The sequence below is a fragment of the Amblyomma mixtum genome, chromosome 2, assembly GCF_055824585.1.
Source record: "Amblyomma mixtum isolate Tamu chromosome 2, ASM5582458v1, whole genome shotgun sequence".
Lineage (NCBI taxonomy): Eukaryota > Metazoa > Arthropoda > Arachnida > Ixodida > Ixodidae > Amblyomma > Amblyomma mixtum.
This window is the reverse complement of record NC_143013.1, coordinates 99,834,922-99,862,416: the sequence shown is the minus strand read 5'-3', so window position 1 is coordinate 99,862,416 and position 27,495 is coordinate 99,834,922. Positions and strand designations below refer to the sequence as shown.

At 46.0% G+C, this 27,495-nt stretch overlaps 1 protein-coding gene across 1 annotated transcript in view; it reads right to left on the bottom strand.

The window, feature by feature from the left end:
- LOC149360283 (uncharacterized) overlaps nucleotides 1-27,495 on the bottom strand; it is a 41,150-nt gene that overhangs the window by 6,407 nt on the left and 7,248 nt on the right. Inside the window, exons 2-8 of the mRNA XM_089567824.1 lie at nucleotides 24,107-24,318; nucleotides 21,392-21,593; nucleotides 19,603-19,706; nucleotides 14,936-15,138; nucleotides 12,174-12,342; nucleotides 1,034-1,309; nucleotides 266-410 (exon numbers count right to left, since the gene is read on the bottom strand). Of these exons, the coding sequence (XP_089423950.1) occupies nucleotides 266-410; nucleotides 1,034-1,309; nucleotides 12,174-12,342; nucleotides 14,936-15,138; nucleotides 19,603-19,706; nucleotides 21,392-21,593; nucleotides 24,107-24,229 (1,222 nt within the window). The 5' untranslated portion in view covers nucleotides 24,230-24,318. The remainder of the gene's footprint in view (nucleotides 1-265; nucleotides 411-1,033; nucleotides 1,310-12,173; nucleotides 12,343-14,935; nucleotides 15,139-19,602; nucleotides 19,707-21,391; nucleotides 21,594-24,106; nucleotides 24,319-27,495) is intronic.

The following is a 27,495-nucleotide window of genomic DNA, read 5'->3' as shown; positions in this document are numbered from 1 at the left end:
ACCACATTTTTTGGTGCTAACTTTCTTTTGGGAACACTTTAAGTTCATAGAAACCTCATGTACAAACCTGGCATCCACATGGACATCTATGTGACGAGATACCTCTTTTTTGCGCTTCGCACTTTTGTCTAAATCCTCGAGAAAAAACAGTGCTACACAGACTCAAAACAATTTAACGCGGCCGCGAGCAACTAAGTGAAGACAACCATTTTATGCGAAAATATGAAAACTCCATGACATAGTCTTATAGGCTGGAGAACTGTACCTGATTTGCACCAGCCCTCATTGTCAAATGCCTCGGAAGTCTCCTTCGGCTTCCTGTAGTATTCTTTGAACATCGTCGGTGTACGAAAGCATATCTCGCCCGTTTGATTTGGTCCCAGTTTTTGCTTAGTCATCATGTCAACAACCTGCAAGAGAATTAGTTCAAGGATGAAATCCAAGAATATCCAACCATCCATAATTCTGCCTGTCCGTCCGGCCATCCGTCTCTGTCTCTCCGCCAGCGGGACGAATTGATGTTGGAACGCATTACTTGACCTCGTGTCCCTCGAGCAGCATCAGCCTACCTTGACCTAGCATGTGCGAACTCTGACTCGTCGTCTTGTAGGAGAGTCGGAGGTCCTGGTGTGCTTTGGATATTTACTTGCTAGCTCGCATTATTGTTGTCGCAGCAATAAATGCCCTGCGTGAAAGTACGTGTCACCCTCCTGTGTTGCCAATAGCACGGCGCCCAGCGATCGACTTGAGCGTTGTTGCGCTTGCGATCACGGGCTGTGGTCTGTGGTTATGACTCTCAGCTGCAGGTAACTTTGGAAGACGTGTTTCATTACCCATTAAAACTTCACAGCCAAAACCATGGGTCCATGCAATTCTTTAAAAGTTATATAGTTGCTGCCGACCGAACAACGGTTGTCACCATCCTGAGCAGGCGCGCTGGCATGAAGTTGCCGTAACAAACCCCCGGAAACAGACTATCTCACGACACCGATAAAGAGTGTCTCAAGCACTTGCTTTTGTCTCCCGCGCTCACCTTGATCTGCGCCCACGGAACTGGGAAGCCGACGTCACTTCCTTGGACCACATGTATGGAGGGCGAGCAGAGGAGTCCTATGCACTCGGACATGGCGTAAACGTTCACTGCGCTTTCGAGATCACAGAAGGCGTCCTTCAGTGTCCTGCGTACGCACTCCGGAAACACGCTACCGCCCAGACCGAGCCGGCGGACGCCTGCGAGGCGGTTGCCTGTCTTCTCCATTTCGGCCAGCAGCGATACTAAGTTTGTTGGTAGCAGGAACATTGCCGTCACCTGTAAATAAAATAATTCTGCTTTCCTTGCACTTACAAGCTGCAGAACGAAAAACAGTACAGATTTAAGACTGCCCGAGTAGTCTTAAGGAATAAGATCAGACGAGTTCGTTTCGGGGCTGTTTTTTTTTCCATAGTTTCCGGCTGCTCGGTGAAAACGAACAGCGCGGATCGCTTGCTGTAACAAAGTGAGAAAGCAGGTGTACACGCAGTGAGAACATGTGGAAAGCTTTATATGCGGGTTGAAGAAGACAATGAAAGCAGTACACAGTTAACCGCACTTGGTTATCTCTTAATGTCACGTGTTAGGTGATGTAGAAACAACACAGTGACAGACGGTATTCAACTAGAACTAGAGCTTGAAGAGCGGTGTAACCAGAAAAGTTTTTTTTTCTAGCCGTAGTGCACTTGTTGCAAGAGCGGCGCTCCTTCTAGCATCAGGGGTAGACAGCTCAATTCTGATTCTACGCTTTAAGTATGGCAGCCTCTACGGTAGCCCTTTTATCTTTAGTGAAAATCTGAGTCTTCACGAAAGTAATCGCGTAGGAATGTAACACTCGGCTAATAAGAACAACTAAGTATGTTAGTGAATTCAGGCAGGCAGGGACCACTTTGCTGTCTGAAAATAAGAAGACCGGGCAGGTTTAGATCTTTCCTCATATGTGAATACAGCACTATGTGCAGTTATTAAGTTTATAATATTAATTAGTGTATAAAATGGCTTGAAACATGCTGTAATGCCATTCTGAGCAATTCCTTTACAGTGCTACGGAAAGGCTTGATCTCTAAGGTGCTCGATTCCCAAATTGTTTTGTTACAAACGCTGTAGAAGATTTTAACTCAGAATTTTACGATCAGGGCATACGCCCACTTTTATGTATCCAGATGTTGAAAAATATAATAAGTGAACAGTAAAGATCAGGTTCTTCTTCCTCTTCTTCTTTGCACCATAGGTGCACCGCCAGAGACGGTTGGTAACTCGAACTGAAGCTCTTCGCACCAGGGGTGCCCCGTCAGAGACGCTCTCGTGATGAGTCGAGACACAGGGGTAAGGCAAACACTTCAAATTTTATGTACAGTATTTACAATAGATACAAGTTAAGGCACTAGAGACAAATTAAAACAGCAAAGGACAAACAACAAAACGGTGGAACTGGCTAATACTAGGGGAGGCCCCTACTCGGCGTTGCCGAAGATGCGTAGCATCTCACCTTAGCGCAGAACCCCGCTTCCAGCTCCGGGGCCCGGTTTTAAAACCCTAAAGGCCCAGCCCACATTCGGTAACTTCCAATCATGTTGCGGTCTAAACATCATTGGTTCATACAGGGCATGGCCAGCCCTCCAGCTTCCGTAAGGTAGAGCACTCTCTCCACCACAAAATAAAAACAAACACAAATAGACATTCGTGCCAGCACGTGCGCGAATCGGTACCGCGGGGCGGGGTGGACACCCGTACTTCTTGGCGCGTTCGCGAGCAGCCGCGTTCCAAATAGGAGACGCTTCGCTTTGAGCGCCCCCAGCCGCGTTCCGATGACCCCGCGAACACTAACGATCCCTTACATGAACATTATGGAGATTGCGAGCCGAAAAAAAAACTCCTGCACCGAATATAGAATGTAAATCTCAGTCACCACAAAAAAGTTACAGATTTTAAGGATACTGTAGAAATCGTTAAAGTTCCAACCCCTCAAGCAGTTACGGTGCAATGAAACACGTTTCTTCTACGGAAGCTGTAGTGCACCGCGGTTATCGCTTCATTCAATAAACGCAAACCACCGTGGCACCTTCTAGTGACAATTGCTAAAAGCCAGAGCTGTGCAAATATTCGAAATTTTTTAATAGGAAATCGAACACCCTCCGATTCGAATCGCTGAACGAATCAAATAGTGCACGTTAAAAATTATTCTAAACGAATCGGAGACGAGAGTTTATTTGTATAATAGGCATGAAGTTCGAATAGGGCACCCTTTAGTTTTATTGGATGACTGTTTCAACACGGCTGACTGACAGTGCACAGGTTGCTGTCACGATTAGTTTGCGCTTTAAGCGACGCGACGCCGCCCATACATGCGGTCGCGCCCATGACACTCATGCATGTGGCCTGTAAGACAGGACGACGCGGTATGGTTGAGGCAGCGATTTCTGAAACGAAGCCGATACCGGAGACTGTGGCTCATAACTATTGTCCTTCTCAGAGTCAGAGATGTGTCACTATTGTGCGTCGTCGTCGACAGAAGCAAAAGTTAATTTTTCCATGAGCCTGACACGACAGTCACGGAGTTAATATACTGACTTCATGTTGTGGGCCCCCTAGTAGATATCAGCGTTGCGTGTATCGAAAGTAGAATTTCTGACTTCATGAGTTATAGCGCTGCCTTCAGCGCGCCGCTCTCTCGCATGAATACTTGTTATACACGCATATTCACGCTAGTAGCAAATGAGCGTACAAATGAATAATGGCCTCTGAGGCGAGTTGATGCATGACTGGAAAAACTGCAGCGCAACGACAAGACAAGAAAGGAAAGGACAACACATGCTCGAACTACAAACTGGCAGTGTGCGCATGTGTTACCTTTTTCCTCTTGTGTTGTGGTCGTTGCACCACGATTTTTCACTTAAGCTTATAAATATTCAACTGGTATCAGATTGATGGTTTGGTTTGGTTTGGTTTGGTTTGGTTTATGGCGTTTAACATCTCAAAGCGACTCATGCTATCGGGTCGCCGTAGTAAAGGACTTTCGTAAATTTCGTCCACCTGGGGTTCTTTAACGTGCACTGACATCGCACATATCACGAGCCTATAGAAATTCTCCTCCATCGAAATTCGACCGCCGCGGCCGGGATCGAACCCGCGTCTTTCGGGTCAGCAGCCGAGCCGCATAACCATTGAGCCACCGCGGTGGCTCGTATCAAATTGAGTTCTTTGACTATTCGAGTCGTATTCGATACGGCTTTTAACTAAAGTGTTCGTATTCAAGTTGGTACTGAAACTAGACTATTGGTCGGTTTCAAAAAAAAAATACTTTCATACACCCTACACAAAACCAACCATCGGCGAAAAGAGAGCATTGCCTTCCATCGAAGGGCGCTCTGGCGAGATCGCAAGCTGTAATAAAATACTACGAACTTCCCGGAAAGAAAAGAGTGGTGGGATTTTAACGTATTTAAACCGAGCAAACGTGCGAAAGAGTGCGTTTATCCTGGTTGGCTCATGGTTTTGTTTTGCTGGATCATCGGCACGTCTGGCGACGTAGTTAGGCTAAGCTTTGATCTAGGTTAAGCTGATGTCATCTGCTCGCGTTTCGTTACAGTTCGTTACAAAGGCAGGAAATGATTTTTACAGCTAGTATTTTTAGCAATGAATGCAGCCTTTTATATGTAGGTAGGTAGGAAGGTTACCTACCCACATATAAAAGGCTGCATTCATTGCTAAAAATACTGATAGTAAAAATCATTTTCTGCCTTTGTAACGAAACTTTAGTGGAATCGGCCATCTTGGACACAAAGTAGAGGCATGAAGTTGCGCGCTGCGATGAAAAGAAAAAGTTGTTAAATTTTATTTTCAGCCGGTCACTTTAAGATTTTTTTTTGCCTCCTCGTCATTACCTGGGCGACTACCTCGGGGCATCCTCGGGGCCCCTGAGGCCCGGTCACCCGCTACCATAGAATTTCTCAAGCTTTCCTGGAGGGAAAAGGGGCGCCAGTGTCTGGGCGTGTTTTTGCATCTACCGCGAGAAGACTGGAAAGACTTGCTTCCTAATCGGCTTGGCTTGCGTGGGGCTGGAAAACGTGGACTCTGCCTCGTAATCAGTAAGTGCGACGGTATGCTCTCCTCTATGCGCATGTAAAAATATTTTAACACTGCGTTTTCCCCTCTAAGTAAATTTAGCTCAAGTAAAAGGTTGGTATTAAGTGGGTATTGAACATCATCTCTCGAAGGTTTCCTTCGAAAACAGAGTATATGCACGCTTTCCACCCAGCAATATCCCAGCAAACAAATAATCCACATCTTACTGACATCCTTGCGCCTCTCCGTAGAGGATGAACTACCGGAGCGCCGCTTTTTTCTTTAGGTGATTGGGAGAAACTGTGCTCCCGATATCCTTGGGCACAACTTCCACTGTGGCTTCTCAAAACAGGATTGCATTAAACTACCTCAGGCAATATTGTAGGGACAATTTTTTATTTTAAGAACCATCAATTCGAAATATCGTATCTTTTTTCCTTTACACTCTAGTGAGCGAGGAATCCGCAAGCAAGCGAAGAACTTCTTTGAAAGCTGGTACTCAAACAATATTTTCGTGCGAAGATACCAGAACAGTACACAACAATCACGTCAGCATTGCTGTAGGTTCATGGCTTTATATTTTGTGCGGTAAAAAAAAAACGAATTGCTTTTATATGTTCTACCTTAAAAGAGGGTAAAGTTCATTTCAATTCCTCAGCACAGGCCGGTGTGCAGTTTCTTACATATGAATAGAGTGAACAGGCTGGCGACGACTGCATCAGAATTGTGTTTGTTTTTTTATATAGCAGGAATTTAAACAGTTCAGACGGACGCTCTGGCAATGTAGTGCTTATGAAAGTTGTAGAAAGTTTCAAATGGTAATTGCCATCGAAGAGCACTTCGTATGTGAGAACTGAGTCAGACGAAACCATAAAACAGGAGCATGAATAGCAGGACTCTACAGGTTGCTTAGTGCTGAAGAGGCTCTCCATATCTGATTTATCAGTGGACCACGAGATAGTGTTATGAGACGGTAAACGATGTGGTAACTCTGCATGCACTGTATTTTTCGCTAGACATGGATGATACAGGATGTAATATATTGTGCATATCTTACTTTAAAGCTGGTCCTTTTCCAGGATTGGTCAAATGTTCAAGCAAATCCCTTCTTCTTCAAGCAGGTCGTTGATTTTACAGCCTTTATCGGCATGGCACAGTCTTTAAGAGAAAACGTTTGATCCAGAAATGCACTTGTTATTACTAATTCTGTATCGGACAAATCCACTTTTTCTTATTACTTCTCTCTCAGACAAAGACCCCAATGAAAGTTCCGAAGCAAAAGTCAACATTACATCTGGTGCTGCATAAGCAAGCGCCTTGAAAGTGCTTGCTGATTTATAGTTTGAATGTGTTTATGGCTGCATTGCGGGATAGCCTGATACCTTGAGCCTACTCTCGATGGCATCAATAATTACTTGTGGAGAAGTAGCGGTCACGGAAAGCAGCAGGCATATGATGGTCAATCATACTTCGAACCGCCCACAAAGAATTTTTTTCCCAGCTGGACGTTCATGAAGCTCACTCAGCTGGAAAACACTCTTGGCACCGTAATAACAGAGTAGCCAAATATGTACCCAAGGGGAGGGTGGAAAAATCCTGTCCAGGGCTACACTAGTGGAAGGAATAGCTCTTCCTCTGGCGAAAGCTTGTGAGGATGACCTCTGACATCATCACTGGGAAGACATTGCTTCTCGTTATGCCCACTGTATCCATTTTCGCCTGGTTTAACAGTACCAGCAGATTCTGGAAACACTGGCAGCTGAGTAGTCCCTGTAGAACTCCATACTGGTGTCGTCATTCTTCAATGTGTCAACAGTGAATATCCTTTGATGATTTTTTTCAATCACGAACAGATCATGTTCATTCTGTGTTCCTAGCTCAAAGATCTTTTTCATACTCAAGTTCACATTGACCTTTTGTATAGAACTCTTGAGATGTGACACATATGCACTGAAACCTTTCAACATCTCACACATGTCCTGAAGCTTTTGTTTTATGTTGAGGCACACACAAAAATCGCGAGGCTCCAAATAAAGCTGAAGAGCTGAGTCCAATGGCTGCTTTGCCAATTCCAAGGGTGAGAGTCGCAGTCTGCTGCAGTGTTAAGGCTTGTCTGATCCTCGTCACATCGAGTGTTCCTTTGACCACCGGCTTCCTCTGACTGCAGAGCTTGCACTAGGTGACTGATCAGTGCTGACGCAGGGCACTGATCAGTCAGAGTGGCCGCCGTTGGGTGACTGCTCTGGAATATGGAGATTCAGAAGGAGTAACATTTTCTTTTAGGAAACGCTGACCGCTTGCCACATTGCTGACAAACTCATCTAGCTTAAAGTGGCTGGACCACACCTTAGTCGATCGATGTGTAACAAAACGGTGGCCTGGATCTCTTTATAGCAACTATCCACCTCTTGAGCAGGAGGTTGCCTGTTGGGAACTTGATATTAGAGATCTGCAAAAGGTGGCTGAATGTCATTGTCAGTGACATTGCAGTGGTTAGCTGGTATGCAGACAGTCGTAGACAAATGAGAGGGGTGTCATGAGAAGAAGTGGGCAGTGATCAAATTGAAGGAAAGCGTAGGAGAATGTTTTTATGATTTGCGGTGCTGGCTAATCGGACACTACCACTGCAGTATTTTTCCTTAAATATTTCATGAGCAAATGTTCACGCAACCATTCATTAGTAATAAAAAGAAGAAACTTTCCCCTATGCTTTCCTTCGTTTCGATGACTACTGGCTTCTTATGAACGGTTACCTGGGTTATGACAATCTAAAACGATATGTTGCGCTATTAAATGCACGGTGATGAAATCGTGTTCTTGAGCATCCTGCTGCCAAGCTCCAGGCAGTCCGAACAATCTTCCGGCAGCGAACGCATTTATATGCGAGCGAGATGCGATCGTGAGTGCATAAATGTAAGGCTAGGCACCAGAATGTTTTAACCACAACACTGTAATGTCGTGAGTTCACGAACGCGATTTCACCGGTGTGCCTTTCCATGTATCGCAAGTATAAGCCATCTTCTGCAGCCCGAAAATCACTTTCTCCCAGAGCGCATATTCGTGCCGTTAACGGATGCAAAGTGCACAACTTGGTAACGTGTGCGAGCAGCTTGGGTTCGACTACCTACAATAAATACGTTCACTTGGCTGCGCAGGACGGAGCGCAGAAGTTTCGGCAAGTTCAGCCGGCGCGTTCCACAGCACCGCAGTGGGGTGCTATGTTTAAAGTGCAAAGCTTTCTGTAAATCATCACATGGATTCCTCCTAATAAATATGTCACCTTATGCGTCGACCATCTATATTCGGTACTTTTGTTGCCTTCGCGAAGCAGGCGAAGGAGACTGTGCATTTACCTGACTTGTGATCGTGCACTAGTGAGTGAATAGCGGTACACGTGTATGAGGAGAAAAGTAGATGGGGAGAAAAGCAGATGCGAGTTGGCATCCGCGATGACGCACGATACAAGAAAAAGATTGGCTGAAGGCTTAGCTTGGTTAAGCCTGGCTGACTGCAAAGCATTAACATCTGGCTGCGCTTGGTTCTGCTGGTAGTTTCCTTTCTCGAATTCACGCGTAGCAGACTCGAACTCGCCAACTCTTATCTCTGGTTCTTCAGGTCGCTGAGCCACGATGTCACCGCCTCGAATCACAACAATGCTCTGCTCTTTCTTCTTGGCTGTATACTGCAATCTTCTTTTAGCAAGCCGCTCTCTTTCTGTATTTAGCTCGAGCAAATAAAGTTGTTTCTCTCTCTCTCTTTCTTTCTGTTCCGGCGTTTCTTCCGCACGGCGTTTTCTTCTCTTGTGATTATATCGTTCTGCACTACTCATAGATTCTTCTTCGGCATTAAGTGAAATTATTTTAATTAATTAGTTTTTGATTGGTTGGTTTATGGGGATTAACGTCCCAAAGCGACTAAGGCTATGAGAGACGCCGTAGTGGAGGGCTCCGGAAATTTCGACCACCTGGGGTTCTTTAACGTGCACTGACATCGCACAGTACACGAGCCTCTAGAATTTCTCCTCCAAAGAAATTCAACCGCTTAATTAATTTATCTAATTGAATTAATTGAATCAAATAATTGAATTAATTCAAACAATAATTCATCCTCTCCTAGCGAGCGCCCTCACGCGGCTGGCCGAGGAGGCCGTCACGTGGTAGCCGCCGCGCCGAGCGAAGGAGCGACTACGGCCGAAGAGACGAGTTGGTGCCCCTGCTCTCCTCTGGTCGTGACGTCACGCTGTCACGTGGTCGTGCGCCGCAGCTGCGCCGGAGCGAAGGAACGACCTTCACCGAAGGCAGAAAAGTGCTAGCAGTATTGCTTTCGTAATAAAACTGACATGGGGTCTTTACACAGGGGCAGCAGTAATGCAGACGCACGTACCTTTTCGCCATTTTAGTCGCAATATCCATGCTGCTCCATTGTGGAAGACAAAGAATAGGTTGGAGCAACCGAAAAGGAAATAAAAATAATAAGCCCCATTGCGGAACACAGCAGGAGTCGACGATTCTGACGCGGCATGACACTCAGCAGATTCCAGTAATTTCAGCAGCCCAGCACGGCTTTGCGCGTTTTCGCCGCGCGGTCATCGATCCGCACCCTTCTCTTGGTTCACTTAAGGGAAATAAATAGCGCACAAGAGAAGACGGGACAAGCGAGGAGACACAGACAAGCGCTAACTTTCAACAGACGGTTTATTGCAAAATCGGGAGCATATATACACATGTCCAGAAAGGCAACAAAGAACAGGATCGAAGATAACACACACCCCCTCGACAGCCATCTGCTTATCGTGCCAGATATGCAAGCTCTTTTTTCGAGGGGGTGTGTGTTATCTTCGATCCTGTTCTTTGTTGCCTTTCTGGACATGTGTATATATGCTCCCGATTTTGCAATAAACCGTCTGTTGAAAGTTAGCGCTTGTCTGTGTCTCCTCGCTTGTCCCGTCTTCTCTTGTGCGCTATTTATTTCCCTTAAGTATGTCGTACCAACATGCCCAAGCCTCATCTCTCCTGGTTCACGCTTTCTCCTAACAAGGCGGCAGCGCGCTTTAGTGCGAGTGATCGCCACAGGTGGCGTATTTAAAAACAATTATGGTGGCAATTGCCACCACCCCGTTTCAAAGGGGGCGCTCCTATCCATCCATCCATCCATCCATCCATCCATCCATCCATCCATCCATCCATCCGTCCGTCCGTCCGTCCGTCCGTCCGTCCGTCCGTCCGTCCGTCCGTCCGTCCGTCCGTCCGTCCGTCCGTCCGTCCGTCCGTCCGTCCGTCCGTCCGTCCGTCCGTCCGTCCGTCCGTCCGTCCGTCCGTCCGTCCGTCCGTCCGTCCGTCCGTCCGTCCGTCCATCCATCCATCCATCCATCCATCCATCCATCCATCCATCCATCCATCCATCCATCCATCCATCCATCCATCCATCCATCCATCCATCCATCCATCCATCCATCCATCCATCCATCCATCCATCCATCCATCCATCCATCCATCCATCCGTCCGTCCGTCCGTCCGTCCGTCCGTCCGTCCGTCCGTCCGTCCGTCCGTCCGTCCGTCCGTCCATCCATCCGTCCGTCCGTCCGTCCGTCCGTCCGTCCGTCCGTCCGTCCGTCCGTCCGTCCGTCCGTCCGTCCGTCCATGCATCCATCCATCCATCCATCCGTCCGTCCGTCCGTCCGTCCGTCCGTCCATCCATCCATCCATCCATCCATGCGGCTTTCCTCTTCTCAAAACCAGACGAAGATTTAGCCTACGTTAATTTTGAGAAAAGGGAAGGCGCATAACTGGCTCCCCGGAACAGTGGAGAACTCAATCGTGGTTTGATGTACTTGGCGGTGGTGCCCACCGGCAAAAACATGCTTTCGCACAATACGAGGGGGTACCCAAAAGAAACCGCACTAAATTTTTTGGTCGGCAAAGCTTCTGTGGTACCGCGTTTTGCCACTAGGAGCGCATAGAACGAACATTCCAGAGTCAGTATGCCGAGTGCCGTCGTTGAAGGAGGTCAGACTAGTTTAGGCAGAGTTTTAGAGTGACGACTGTTTTGCGTGAATGTCGTTTTTTCAATGGCTGATTTTCGTGAACAGCGTGCGCCGGTGAAATTATGATTATTGCTCGGAAAAAGTTGAATGGAAACTCTTGAAATATTAAGAAAGAGGTACAAGGACGATGCTATGGGGACAACTCAAGTGTTCCTGAACCGAATCCTGAATCAAAGCAGCAATCATGCCAATGGAAAACTTCACATTCACCTCGCCTCAAGAAAGCTCGTCAGGTGAAACGAAACCTCAAAACAATGCTGATTTGTTTTTTCGACGTGAGAGGAGTCGTCCATTGAGAATTTGTTCCACAGGGTCAGACAGATAGCCAGGCTTTCTACTTGGATGTTTTGAAAAGATTGGGCAACAGTGTGCGGTGGAAGCGGCCAGATTTGGGGTGGTCGGGTGACTGGTTTTTCCATCATGGCAATGCCCCTGCTCAAACAGCCGTGTCTCTACGACAATTTTGGACCAAAAATGGCATGACCCCTATTCCTCAACCCTCATACTTTCCCGACCTTGCCCCGTGCTACTTTCTTTGTTTCCTAGAATGAAAAAATAGGTGAATGGAAAGCGTTTCGCTGATGTTGCTGAGGTGAAGAAAAAAACGACGGAGGCACTGTCAAGCATCACAAAAGATGAATTTACACAATGTTTTGAAAAATGGAATGAAAGATTCGACAAGCGTATCATTGCAAGTGGGGAATACTTTGAAGGAGATTGATGGTCTGTGCTTAAAATGTGAACAAATAAGTTCAAACAAAAATAAGTCCGGTTTCTTTTGGGTACCCCCTCGTATTTCGTGTTCCGTAAAGCTAAACCACAGGCTAGTTCTTTGTGAACTTTCGGAACAGCAATTATGCATCTTTCAGAGTCACGCACCCTACCAGCTCTCCTTATGCCGAGGATGCTACCGCCACAACTATATCCTACTTGTCTGTTCCGCATTCACATCTTTTTAATGGCGGTTGTTGGTATTGAAGTGTTCGGTGAAGACGGTCGTGTCGATTGATTTAAGCTATATCACACAGGCGCACCTTATACTTGCAGACCAGCTCGCTGACTTGTTGCAAATTGGCGCCGGGTGGCGCCATGACCGCTGCAGAGCCCCGAAGAACGCTGAAGGTGATGAAGATAAAACCTGATGCGTGTGTGATGGGGGCTGCTACGAGCACCACGTCGGTTTCCTCCCACGCAAAGCAGGGTCTGTAAGGCAGAAAAGTATGAATGAGGTGTTCGGATGTGAGAACAAGCTCTACTGCTTGGAAAGCAAACACTGATCTCCGTTATAAATTATTTTCCTTTACATTTGTCCGCGCCGACGAAAAACGACGCGAAGGTCCGACTCTTGCCTGGTATTTTCGCTCGCAAAACCTGTGCCGACTCAACTGGCTGAACTCTTTAAGGATCCAAGGTTTTTAACCCTTTTCGGGGCCACTCAGCATTCCTCTCCTTATTTTTTTACCCTTCCCACTATTATATAGAGGCCTGCACGAAATGAACTCTCCAGGTTTCCAACACAAGACAGCATTTTTTTAGTCACTCAAGCATTTGCGAGACCAATGTACATATCGAAGTATTTCGAAAGTGAAACTTTGGAAACATAAGGGTTTGTCTCCAGAGTTATTGAAGGAACAAGGGCTACCTTTTTTTTCTAGTGGACTGGCCATAGATGCCTCATTTGCAAAAAAAAATTTTTTAGTGATCGATTGGATCGCATTATTATTTCGCTTTCCAATCTATTCCAAAAAAATTCTAACTCTATTTCAATTCTTGTTCCGTTCTCATTCTGGGTCCATTGTGTTTCACTCTAGAATAAATTCCACTTGTAACTCTATACAAACTCTGACTACTAAGCTAAACAGAATGTGTCACATTGACATATCGCGGCGAGTCCTCATTCCACTACCGGTGCAGTGGCGCAGCTGCGAAGCGATGTGTCACAGCTCCCGCAGGTTGCTGCTTCAAACACAGCCGCCGATGAAGCTCGTGAGACCGAGACCTAAGTTGCTCTTCCTGAGCAATGCGAGCAAGAATAGCACCATGAAGCCTCATTTTTGCACAGGTCGCTATTCGGAACGGTTCGACTTAATGCGTAAGCCAGCTGTTGCCTTAGTCACTTTCATATTTTCTTACTTATTCTTCGTCCGGTATCTCCCTGCTCTCCCTGAGAAGTGGAGTGGGGAGAGAAAGAGAGGGCTGGTTGGCTGGCTGCAGGTTTAGAGTTTGCAGGTGGAAGGTTGATACGGAGGCCGACGTAAAATTCTCGCTGTCATGGTGCTCTAAATGTTATCGCTTTAAAGTCCTCCTCCCTGTGGTTGAAGTCTCCACCTGTGAGCTGCCACAATTGGTTCCTGGTGTCCACTAGCACTAGATGCGTCCTCAGCGAAAAAGCCGTTATGAGTCATTGTGAAGTCTCTACCTGCCAGCTACCGCCTGCTAACCATCAATATAGATATAGGGAAATCTGCCTCTCTGGAGAGAGGGATGCAAGTGAGAGGCAAGACGTAGAAAGGATGGCAGGCGACGGGCTGCGGGTCAAAAAGTGTTGAAAGGGAACGTCTTCTTTCGCTGTCGTGTGCTAGTACTATTTGGGTCACTAGCGAAACAGCCGCCGCGGTGGCTCAGTGGCTATGGTGCTCGGCTGCTGTCCCGAAAGACGCGGGATCGATCCCGGCCGTGGCGGTTGAATTTCTTTGGAGGAGAAATTCGAGGCCCGTGTACTGTGCGATGTCAGTGCACGTTAAAGAACCCTAGGTGGTCGAAATTTCCGGGGCCCTCCACTACTGCGTCTCTCATAGCCTTAGTCGCTTTGGGACGTTAAACCCCATAAACCAACCAACCAACCAACCAACTTGCGAAACAGCCGTTACGTGCCCTGGTGAAGCCCCTTCCAATTCGGAGCAGGTACAGCCACGTGGAAAAGACTAAATCCGTGCACGCCAGTGACAGTCTAGTGCACAGGAGGCTGATTGGTTTCATGGCAGCTGCTGCGAAGTGGAAAGGCAGAAACCGCGCCACGCCAGCTGATGCTTGCACTGTCTGTAAAACCATCAGTAGTAGCCTATGCGAACAGTGCATACATATTCTGCTAGTGCCACTACATCGCATTTAGTTTCGCGAAATCGGGGGTAAATTTTTTTTTTCGAAGGTGCGCATGACGGTAAGTTCTGAGCAAAAGAAATTAAAATGTTACGAGTGACAATATCATTCTGCAGAACTGTGTCGTAATAGTTGCTAAAAAACTGTTTTTATGGCTATTAACTACTTCTTTTGCTATGGGCGTGAGAAGAGCCCACAATTGCGATATGAAGAATGCTGGTCTTAATCAAAGCAATAGCTCACTGCTTTGTATGCGAATTGATTGATTGATTGATTGATTGATTGATTGATTGATTGATTGATCGATTGATTGATTGATTGATTGATTGAATCTTTCTGCAAAACTGTGTCGAAAGAGTTGCTAAGAAACTCTTTTCATGGTCATTAATTACTTATTTTGCTATGGACCTGCTAAAAGCGCATACTTGCGAAACGAAGAGTGCTGGTTTGAAACAAAGAAATAAAGCACTGGTTTGCATGCGAAATTGGATTGATTGAATAATTGATTGATTACATGATTGATTAATTCATTGATTGGTTAATCGATTGATTGATTGAGGTTCCGAAAAAGCAGTTAATTCGCAATGCTCACCAGTCTGTCAAAAGTGCTCGCAGTTCAGTGATTCATATATCTATCATTGTTGGACGAGGGATGCTTCGGGCCCTGGGAAGTTTGTGAAAGCGTACACACACCCACCCTGAAGTGGCCATGTTGGCCGCAACGGCGTAGTGTGTGCAGACTACTCCCTTAGGAAGACCCGTAGTGCCCGATGTGTAGCTTATGCACAGCACGCTGTTTTGAGGATCGTAGATGGGCACTTCTAGGAATCTGGCTTCATCCATGTCCTGAAACGTAGCCGTCGACACGAAGCCTTCCGCCGGACCCATGGAGAACATCCCCTGTAAAAAGATGTTACAGAGTTCGCTGTGTTTGAAAGTATGTCCAGAAGACGGTTTCGTGCCACAAAGAAAGTTTTCTTCAACTGTTTTTCATGTTTCCTGAATTCAACAGATTAAATAAGGGATGATTGAAAATAACTTTTGTGCAGATTACGCTCTTCTAGCTCTGCGGTTTCGAAGAGAGCGAGCAATGTTACATTTAGGACACTCCATCATTGCAAACATACAGCTTCCTGAGCAATGAATTCGCTCCATGGTTCGACAAAATTCCTGCAAAAATTATAAATTTGAAATGCTGCGGTTGCTTCGCGAGCTGCCAAAAATTAACATCAACCTCCACTTTGGTGGAGAGAAAGTTTAGACCAAATTCTTTGTTACGGTAATCTGTCACTATCAGCATACCTACTAGAGTGAATCATCCAGACACACCACACTGAATGCGAGGCTTCAAAAAAGAGCACACACCTACGTGACGCGATATGCCCAGGCTTCTTCGTTTATGAGCTAACCTGCTGCGTGTCTAGGTCAAAGCTAGCTTGATGTTTCTTCCTAAAAGATTTCACATATTAAATAATACAGTTTATCCTATGCTGAATCTTCGGTAAGTCATAGCAAGCGCGACTACAGTGGTAGGTGGATTGTTCTCTTCGAACCAATCTAGAGTGCATTTAGGGTGAATGTTCTTTATTTCGTAATCCTAAGAACTTCACAAGCTATCGAGGCCATAAGGAGTGCATATTGCAACCGCGCAAAACGACGCAGGACGAAGGGAGGAAAGCACAGGACAAGACGCGGAATTGCGTCTTGTCCGCGTCTTGTCCTGTGCTTTCCTCCCTTCGTCCTGCGTCGTTTTGCGCGGTTGCAATATGCACTCCATTGTCAACCACCAACTAGCCCGCCTTCACTTGTTACAAGAGGCCATAAGAGCTGAAGTACTTGCTGTTGGGCTGTAGTTGCTTCCTAATAAATTTGAATGGCACAAGGGAACGGATACAGGAAGACAGAAAGGCGCTCTGTGTATCTTTCTCTCTTCCTGTGTTCGTTCCCTTGCGCAATTCAAATTTAACCTGAGAGCTGCATTTTTTTTCGGTTACGTCTTTAGCGCTCTGCGGCTAGCTATTACTGAGTTGCGTTTTCTGCGACAGAACACAGGAGGAGGGCACCGCGTGTATTACTCTAGAATCTACTGAGCGGACTTCGCAACACTTTCAATCTGCCTAAGTCACTGCGCTCAGCGATAAATTTTGAATGTTTGAAATCGTTTTATACCTGCTACTCAAAGCATACTTACCCAAGTCCAACTTTTTCGGACAAAATATTTGAAAATTGGAAGATTCTAAGAAATTTGTTATGGAAATATTCAAGGTAATGGTCTATTCTTGTGAGGTTTAGCAAAGTGTTTCTTTTAAAGTCTTTCCATTAATCGCATCGAACATTAATCGCATCGAAGACTGCCATAGAAAACCAATAGGAAATGGTTTTGACGCTTGCCAAACCTTTAACAGAAAAACAATACAAGAGTGCCGCAGGTGATCTGCGGATATATTGATTGTTATATTGAAACCTTACACTGTCAGAAAAAATAAAGTTCATAAAAGATTTCCCGCACAAAAACACTTTGTCTATAATTTTTGGGGAGACCAATTAATGACAGTTGCTAATTGTCACATTATTCGAAACGGAGCAGTCAGCATAGTCGAGATAAAGACACCTCGAAACGGCCACACTACGAGCTTATAAGAACAAAACAAAAGATATTCGCAATGCGCCACTTCCAGTATCAGATTATTTCAGCTAACACTACAATAATTATTTCGTCACTGGCTGCATGCAGAGAACAAATTAGGTCAGGTCACATACTTATTCTATTTCTAGTCGATCAATATGGATAGGAGTTGCTGTACATAGAGATTTGTGTTTGAGAAGTTACCAAAAAATAGAGGGATTGCGCTTACATTGCGGTGCTAAGTCGCGAAAGGGTCAGAGCGCAACGTTTACAGCCTTTTCTTTAACTCACTGCGTTTTTCAGCTCTTTCTTAACCGCTTCGTCCACAATATGCAAGACGTTTTACACCCACAGTAAGATTGCTCTACTGTCTTTTTAACTTCTCATAACCGTTACACAGAATAGCGCAGATTGTATGAGAGGCATTTCGAAGCTTTTGGCGACGTCATGCGATCGCGTGCCCCACTCCGTGACAATATAGGCTACGTGATGCGCCAGGCAGGCCCAGTGTACGCAAGGCGGACACCTGATCGTGGGGTCAGCGGTGGAAAGTTGTTTCATAACCTGCTGTCCCTCTGAAACGTGCCATTGGATGTCATTTTCATCCTCTGCTTCGAGCTTGCGCCCTAATTTAGCACGGTTGAAGTTTATATTTTAGTTTGTACTTGTGTTGCTGGATGGCGCTCACAAATATCTGCGAGTCGAGTTTTGCCTACATTTCGGGGGACGCCGCATATATAGCTCATGTTGTAAAAAAAAAATTACGATGAAGGTTTAACAGCCCGCATCAAACGTGAAATCAAAACAGAGATGAAATAGACGATCAATCTGGGCAGTTCTTAGTATTGTTTATGGGCAGTTTTCATGAACTATAGGCGGCGCTGCCATCGAGCCAAGAGGGAAACCGTAAGCAGGGCTACGTCTGGGATCAGCCTGGCCGCATTGACAAGTTTCCTTGAGTGCATGGTTGTTTCAAGCTTTTTCATTGAAGGTGTGCACGTAGTTTTAGCTAACACTTTCTATTAGCCGGCGTAATGCAAAGAGCTTATGAAAAACTGGAGATCGCCTATCTGTGACTGCAAACGTCCGCCGTGCAAGCGGAACAGCACACGGTTGTCGCTTGCCTCCAGAGGTTTATAGCGATGTCAGGACGGCCAGCGCTGAATTTCTATACGGCGGGAGAGTCAGAAAAATTCAAGCACGTCTCGGATTTGCCGCTGGATTGTTTCAGTCAAGCCAGGCCTTACGAGTCATTACATAACACTAAAAGCTAAAACGGATTGCGACTGTTTCGCTCTCCATTGTCGTGTGCTTGGACTTCAATTCAGCAAACTGAACCCAAGTAGAATTTACGTGCGACCATCCTTTCAGTAAAACAAGCAGCGACCTTTTATGTACTATCGGGGACAAAAGTGGTATACTCCACGCGGCGGGAGCCGTAGCAACGGAAAACTGCAGCATTTTGGCGAGCTAAAGCACGAAACATTGAAACGAGCTAAGCGACATGTGTGCTGATAAGAAAGGTCACGCACTGGCTATCTCGATCACAAATACCGCCGCAGTTTTCCGTTGCTCCGGCTCCCGCCGCATGGAGTATACCACTTTTGTCACCGATAGTACATTAGTAAACGCACTTTTTAGAGCGGTGGAGCAGTGTACTGCGCAACAATATCATACCACGCAAGTGCTTGTGTTAAGGGCAATGCGCCCATTTCTTGCTTTTATTTCTATGCAGCTTAGCTGCAGCGCAGCACCTACCATGAAAGCCAGTGCCCGCTGTTGAATTTCGTTTTCTTTTGTCTGCACAAGCTCGCTCGAGCTCTCCGATGCAAGCCTGCTCATGTCTATACATTGCGGCCTGAACTCGATGCCATCGAATCGGAGCACGCCTTCTCAGGCACGACGGAACGGATAGCAGACGCGGGATCTTGTGAAGTGCAATTCATGGATTGGGCTTGCGTCTAAGCCTATTCCTTGACGGGGAGTAAACTCGACCTGAATGGGCGCTTTATCTTTTTTTTTCTTGCCCGCTGGCTCATACTTTCTCAAACGCGATGGTCTCTCGCCGCTTTCGTCTTTTCGCTTTGAGGTTTGATATTGGGGGCCGTGAAACAAGAGTGCTCTGAATGGTTTTATTGGGGTTTAACGTCCCAAGCGACTCAGGCTATGGGGACGCCGTAATGAAGGCCTCTGAAAATTCCGACCACCTGGGATTCTTTAACGTGCACTGACATCGCACAGTACACGGGCCTCTAGAATTTCGCCTCAATCGAAATTGGACCACCGCGGCCGGAATTGAAACCCAATCTTTCGGGTCAGCAGCTGAGCGCTATATCAACTGAGCCAGCGCGGCAGCCGAAAATGTTTTTTTACTTTCCCTTTTCATGCGGTACAAACTCTTTATTTACAACCTATTTTCATTTTCCACTTTTCACGCTAATCACTCACAGTTTTCAAGGCTGAATTCAGTGGGATATGATCATCAGGATAAGAAGACTTCGAATACATAAGGCATTTATCTGCGAATAAACGCACTGTAACTCATTTGTCGAGAGAATGTAACATATGAAAAGGGCAAGGCTCAGTAGAAAATTCTGTGATGTGCCTCAAGTTACAGCCAATATTTCTGATTTTTCAAGTCGACTTCGGCACCAAATTAAGTTATTTCTGAAGAGTTGCTAGTGTGAACCGCCGTAATGAGGGCTCTAAGGAACTTTCTCTATGTTGTTAGAACTCACCTTGATGGGAAGGGACTCCGCCGCCTTTTCAGTCTTCTCTGCAAAAGCTGGCTCCGTCAGGACATGAGTACAGTCGCAGTCGTGGAGCTGGTAGCGCAATTCACCTTCACATACCAAAAGAAAAAGCTTTAATCACTCATGGAGACATTGTTCCTATGAAGTGGATTGCCGAAATGGGGCCTAATCTTGCTGTCTGAATGAGTCTTTAGTCTATACAATCTATTTAAAATGTTCAAGAACGTCCGCTTAGCGCAGTTGGCCACATTGCGATGTCTAATATTGTGTGCCTGTGTAGAAGCCACAGCGCATGCTGTTAATGGGTCAAGGTGAAGAATATGGCAATTCAAGAAAGAGGCGAGAAGTGTACACTTCATCACGAAGCAGCTGCACGCTACCCACATCAAGCGGCCAGTGTTGTCTTTCAAAGAACGGGAGAAGCATGCGGCAGTTATTCTCGAAGACACAGTCATGCTCGCCGCAGGTATTCAGGGCAGCCGCGCTAGTCCCTTCAGAGCCCTGTCATCAGCCAGGCCTCAAGATAGCCGTGCTGGATAGCTTGTTTGCTTATGGGTTATGGGATTTATCGTGCCAAAGAGACATATGGTATGAGGAACGCCGTAGTGGAGGCCTAAGGATAATTTCGACCACTCATTTAGCCTGCATCGAAATGAGTGGTCGAGTCCGGGTGTTTCGGGCCAGCAGCCTAGCGTCATGACTACGGAGCCAACGCGGTGGGTACTAGATAGCTAGATAGTTAGATAGCAATGAAATAACAAATATGAATTTTTTTGGGGTATATAAAAACTTCCTTTCTGGAATGTCACAGAAATTGCAAATTGTAATAAACTTTTGTCAGATAAGCTCTCAACGCATCCTATGATTATCATTTGTTTTGTTTCGTTGCACATGAGGCTAGGAACACAAAATAAAGTGGCATTAGGAGGAGGCACAAAACACATCTACATGATTGTGCCGAAGGACGTGGCATCCCGCTCATTTTAAGGAAAAATGTTGCTGCCCCGACACTGGTTCACATGAAAAAAGGACTCGAATAGCGGTCAAAATGGCGCTGAAGTTTTCCAAAGGAACGAAATCATTGCTGGCTGTATCATACACTAAGAAAAAGTAGCATGTTTTCTGTATGCGCGTACACAAGGGTGTACGTAGCGTGTGAAGTGGTTAATTACAGCCATTGAAACCAAAAAAGGGGGCTTAAAAAATCGTCATTTATTTTCACACTATCCATTGGACTTCACCGCCGAGCAACTTTTCTTGTTCTTCACGTGATCGAAGCTCCATTTGTCAAGTATTGAGGCGCCAATGTTTTTGAGTAATTGCACGATGATAACACGGTAACTGGGGGCTTGATGTTTCGAAGCAAACAAGATACGAACCTTATAAAATAAAACTGATTGATTTCAACCTACAATGTTCGGCCTCTGTGGGCAACAGGGAAACCCCTCAAATACCTACATCTGCCCCGTGTTGAGGATGTGCGGACAAACTCCAAATTGGACCAGTCACGTTAGAACACTCATCGGTCCTTCCACTAGTTGGTCCTCGTAGGAGCCTAGATTGGTCGAATGTAGGACCGACGTGAAAGTTTCGAAGCTGTAGACATTAGGCCGATGCGGGCTCGAGTTTCAAAATCCAGATTGGCCCCACACAGGCTGCTCACATTGGACCCAAAGCAACCCCTACCTCATTGCCCCCTCTGTGCTGCTAAAGATGCAGAAATAAATAAATTAAGAAAAACGTTGACAGTTATTTGCTTATGAATGTAGCTCACGTTCGGTGAGTGATGGTCTGGCCAGCACGACGCTTGCCCCAGCGAAGACACAAGCCCACATGGCGGCGTAGTTTTCGACGCTGTTGGCCAGGAAAACGCAGACCCGGTCACCAGGCTTGACACCGTACTTCTGGAAGCCCGCGGCATAGCGTTGCATACGCACGAAGAGCTCCCTGCGCGTCATCGCCACGGCCCCATCCGCCTGCGTTGTGTTCGCGCCACTGTGTTAGAGCTAACAGGCCCTGAAAGAATGAAGTTTGGACTACTGGAAAGAACCACCTGATTGCTCACTGCGTGCAATGCGCGACCGCATTTCGATGGGGCGAGGTGCGAAAACCGTCTATGTGCTTTACGGTCTCAGTTAACAATAGAGAAACCCGCGAAACCAAGATTAATCGGCAGCCCTAAAGTATTGCGTCTCTTACAGGACACGTGCAACTTCGTGTCGTTAAGTCTCACGTGTTATGCCCCCCCCCCCCCCCCCCCCCCCTCTTTACTAGGCTCAAAAGTGCAGGTGCCGCAATGGCACACTAGCGAGACCAAAACCCAGCGAAGGTATCCAACAGCTCAGGAGGCTTGTACTCACTCTTTCCATGCCGTTTAAGGATTTCGGGGCCGTTGGATACTGCCAGCGGTCATCATATATGTGCAGAATTCAACCAGCGTAATTCACTTTAGAACATTAGCTATAGATTCCAGCAATACTTTGATTTGAGCTAGTTGGCAAATGCCGTCCTGGTTTTGAGAACACCAAATTCATTGCAAGGTCAAAAGACAGATTAGAGCGTGAAATAATAGAAGCCTATTACATCAAGCAGAGGGGCGATATCTGCATGAGCAAGCTATCTGTGTCATTGTCAGAAGAAGAGATTAGGTTTCTGAGTGGGTCTCTGTCAGCGTTATAATCATTGCTTTGGTCCGTTTGGCACGTGTATCTTTGTCAAATCACCACTTGTATCTGGTTTGTCTGTATCTTTTTGCATGCAGTGTGGTTCTTAAGTGGTTTTCCTGTGAATAAACTCAGTTGGAAGTTGGCGCCAGTCCTGTCCTGTTGTGTGTGTTGTCTTCGTTTTTTAGCGCCAGTACGCCATTTGCGTAAACATCTTTAGCTATAGAGTTCGTCAATTTATTTCTGGGTAGATTTTTGCGCGCTAAAACAGCACTGAGTGGTACGACATACTGTGGGTTAGAAGCTTTTAAGCTAATTTAGGCCACATGTGTTTCAACGTGCAACGAACACAAGTGCTAAATCAGCGCTCCAAATGCGGGAAATCAGTACACGGATTGCCTCGTAATTCGTTTTCATCTAAATACAACCGCTGCCAACCGGATCGGAGTCGTGAGCTTGTGCTCAACAGCACAAATACGCAGCGTCTCAGCAGCCCTTCGTGCTCCCCGTGGTAGGGCCAAAATTTTTTCACATTTTAAAAATGACTCTTCCACGCCACCGGCACGAAAGTATTCATGGCCTGGCTTTGACGTGATACTCTGATTTCACCACTTCCATTCTGGTTCAATGGTCCTTCTCTCGTTTGTGAGAAGAGGGCTAGGTTAGAAAAACAATGTATATGCAGCATGAAATTAGAATTTGAAGGGGGCATGAGCTCATACGTCAACCTTTGGTGCTGTCGATACGCTCAGCACACAGAAAAAAAGAAGGATAACAAGGTAGGGCAGCAGTCAGTAGCAAATAAGTGTTTCACTTTCTTGTGGGTACACGTTCCGACACCAGGGCAGATATTGCAGACCTATGTAGAAAAAAAAACACATTCTAATACTTCAGTAAATTTCTGGTACGAATAAACAGACTGCGGGTGAAGATTTTTCTCCCACAGAAAACGGTGTTTCTCAGAAATATAAAGCGCGTAATTGGATCTTTCTCTTAATATTTAGGATCATATAATGGACTTCAGTAAAGTGCCGCAGGAGTTTATTCAATGTGTTCGTGTTCGCCTTCCTTCATGTGCATCGTTGGCATTCTCTTCCAGCATGTCCATCGGTGTGTTCTCGCGCTTTGGCAGGTTGTCTCGCGAGTGTGACTTTAAATGCGAGTAATACGACATGGCCCGAAACAATTAGCGACCCTTGCAACAGCCCCTTTAAGTTTTGATGAAGTGTGACCGACTGGCGGGGGCATTTTGTCAACGAATCATTTTCGACAAAAAACAGAGCGAAATTAGCGATCGACGAGCGTAAGGGGAAGGCAGGACCAAACATCGCTTCGCCTCTTTTCAGCACAGACTCTTTGATCTTTCCTTTTCCTCTGTTTTTCGGCGAAAAACAACGTTAACCAACTCGTGCAAATATTCGTTCTTCTTCGGTGAACGATTCTAACGTACGCGAGAAACAACACACGCAGAGCAGCCGTTGCTTTTCTTGGCTCTTGTTAGTCCGAGGAGGGTTGATCTAAGAGTATGTCTGGGAGGGGGGGGGGGGGGGGGGGGGGGGGGGGGGGGTGTCGCTTGGATGCTCGGCCGTCGCCTTGTTAAAGAGTAACAGAGTTGTAATTAGTTATTAACAATTACTAACGTTCAGTCGCCACTCTCGCACATATGAAAAACAAGGCACAATTCCATAGTGCTATACTGAGGTCTAAGCATCACTTAAATCTTCAGTGTAAGCAGCGAGCTATGAACACAGTGAAAGCTTCATGAGGTTGCTTTTAGCTTTATTCATTCCCGTTTTTTATAATAAATCAACAATGGGTGCTCTTACCAGCGCCATCTTGTCAGGATCCTTGAGGAGTGCCTTTTTGGCAACGTTGTAGAAAGAACAGCAAGGAATCTCCGTTGCGGGGAACGGTGAGTACACGACACGGTCTTCGATCCTTGCCTTCATTTCGACCTGTCAGGCTGTTGTGCGCAACAGCTTTTGTTGAATGAAGACTCGCTGTGCGCTTAGTCTTCGTGCCTGAGATTTGGAAGTACCTGGAAATAAAAATTACATGCGCGCATGCGTGAAAGGAGTACCAAGCGATTTCCACTGATAAGCGTAGTGGAAAGCAGTTGTCAGAGCAATCTTCTTTAATACTGCGAATTCTAGTCGTAAATAAAAGTCACGGAGGGCACTTAAGACTACCCACATACTTTAAATAAGAAATATTTGTTGTTTTTTACTTCGTTTATATTTTATTTTTCCTTCCGTTTTCATGGCAAATTTATAGCATACGTCGTAAGGCCACTCATATACACTAGGTTCACCTTTTCGCCAAGAAGCGAAGAGGTTTTGTGGTCTAGCAAACGTAAAAAGATTTCAATCGCAGCGCAGCCTCATTTGGAGCTACAACTCTGAATATAATTGCAATATTATTGTTACTTTTTCACTCCTGTAATTTTTATTTTTACCCCAGACACGAAATAAAAAACACGAAACGGGTTTTGTGGCGTATGGGTTGCGTGCTCTCATCTCAAAGTCCTGGGTTCAATACCCCGCACATTCGGAAGAATTATTCTTTTCTTTGGCGGGCGACTGGCTTCTGGGACGCCTCTTCTTTTTTCACTTTGGGTTACGTTGCCGATGAGCGCTATACTGATTTCGCATTACCAGAAGCGAGTCAGCTTTTGTTCGTAGCCACCTGAAGTCTTTCCCTGCGAGGTAGCGAAAGCAACGCGTGCCTGGTAGCGGCTTCCTGCCTTGGGCGCACAAATAATGCCTTCTATGGGCGATGCTTGTAAAAGCTTGTATACTCAGTTAGACACTCTTCACGAACCACCACATTATCTGTTTGGTTAGGGGTGGCGCTGAAGTAGAAAACGAAGCTGCCGGCTTTAGCGTATCCAGCGAGCGCAAGACGGCATAAAGAAAAAAGGCCGCAAATTTATTTCCTCATTTTACTTCCAGAATTATGTAACTACCCTCCAGAGAAGGTATCGAAATAAACGGTCATTGCTGAAGGTGAGAAAGGGCAGACTTGTTTTCTTTCAGTTGCTTCGCACCCTTTCCAACTGACTACATAAAGGCAGCTGCGTAAGGAGCACCGTTCGGGCAGATCTTCTACCGTCTGTTAAAGCGTTATATCGAGTGTGTCTCGCCTGCATTCGCTAGCAGTACTGCACCTTTTTCAGTTTAATTGCTTTGTGGCAGTGTTCTTCAAATATATTTTCGCACTCAGAAAGCCGACCTTATGAACCACCGTTTGTTTCGGTGTCGCGGCAGTAAAAACTGAGCCGGTATACCGGAAATGCTCGTGTAAGACAGAATGAAGCTATAGCGTACACAGAGCAATAGCGTTTAGTAAACATTAAGAGTGCAGCTAACTACCACATCTGCGTATCTCTCCCATCACTGATACGTTGTTCTTTCATAGCATTCGGGGCATACTGATCTTAAATAATTGCTCCAATATTTATGATGAGCTTCCGAGCAACTTCTCTCCTCATAGTAAAAGCCTGGTGCAACAGTGAACGAATATGCTTAAGGCTCGACAGCCTAGATTAAAGAAACTGGCAACTGCTGGTGATGAACGACAGATGGCCCTATATACCTCTTTATCTTTCCACTCTTTATCTTTCCACACGTAGGCTTTCCCTGTTTACTGAAACAATCTGCCTATCCCATCATATATGCGAACGATATCAGTTGTTGGGAATCAGTTAGGACAAGTTCGTGATTTCATGCAAGGTTTCCAAGGGCGGCAACTCTAATTTTTTTCCTGTGTTCCTCTGCTATAGGCTTGGAGCTATGTGTTGTGATATGTTCCTTAGTTACGTTTACGAGCGAGGTAATAAAATTAATTAGAAGGTATCTGTTGCGTAAGAGGCAATATCTGTCTATGAATTGGGATCGACAGAACATGCCATGCTCGCTTTGTATCTCGATCAGGGTGTCGTGTTGGGTTAGTTGGTTGATCAGTAGGCAATGGGCAGTGCTGGTAGTCGACGGACGCACAAGAGAATCACACACAAACAGGCAGTTTTGCGTCTTTCTCGTTTACGTCCGTAGTCAACCAGCTTTGCACATTCCATTCGTATTTCGCACCTAACAAAAATACTGCCAATAAGTGTCCAAAATATTCCATGTCTTGTAGGATATCGTGCGGCTCATCCTTTCGGTCGATTCTACATTGACGCGATGCATTATTTTTAAACTTTTGGTGGAGCAGTCTGTTTATACTAGGGGGCATTAAAAAGACAAACGTCGAGCTCTCTGAACTGTGCAAAAGAAAATGTCCGGATGTACTTGTGCCGAAATGAACCTCTGTGGTTGCAGCCATCGTCACAATTTGGTAGCAACTGCCCACTATGTTCTATTAGGGACGAACAGTCTCCTGGACGAGTGCGGGGCTCTCGAGGCACATAGTGTCGTTATTAGCCAGGACTGCGAGGACGGGAATATCAGACTTGTGGGAGAGTATATCAGACTCAAGTGCTGCATTGGGTGGTAGTTACATAAAGCCATGGCTCTTAAACATACCATTTGAAATATGGCAGTAATTATTAATTAGCACATACCTATGCACAGCCGTACGGCTACAAAGGAAAGTTTATCCCCAACGGTACATTACGTTTGACTACGTGATACAGCATGTCCTACGCACCACTCGACCTCCCGGTTACCGCTTGGTAAGCCCTTTTATCCAACTTCGGGGTATGACACGCTCCAAATTCATTGAGCAAGCGCGACTTCTATGCATCCGGATCTCTTTTCGGTCTGTATAATGACTTTTGTCCCCAACGTGGTCTGTATATTGACTTTTGTCCCCAATGGCACAACGTGGTTAACGTCTATAGCGCATACCCGACACGTCAGTTGGCCTTCACCTTCCCCCTTGCAAGTATTGCTCTTGCCAGGACACGCTCGACGTGCACTGCACTCCATGATGTTCATTGAACATCAGTGCCCAGCAAACTATAACCGACGCAAGACTCTTGTCTCCCTCATGAAGTTTTGAGCAACTACGGGGGCTGTTTTTGTATACTCGGCACCAGCAATGAAGCGGATTTATCACCGCCAGCCTTAAATGATTCAGCTCTTGACCTTCTCTGCATGATTTCCAAGGACCCCGTCGACACGCCAAAGCAGACGGCTCAGTGTATTTCAGTAGTTCCGCAGGCTGGGTAGAAATCCCTTTGAAGTAGAACGGTATTACGGTTAAGACATCTTTA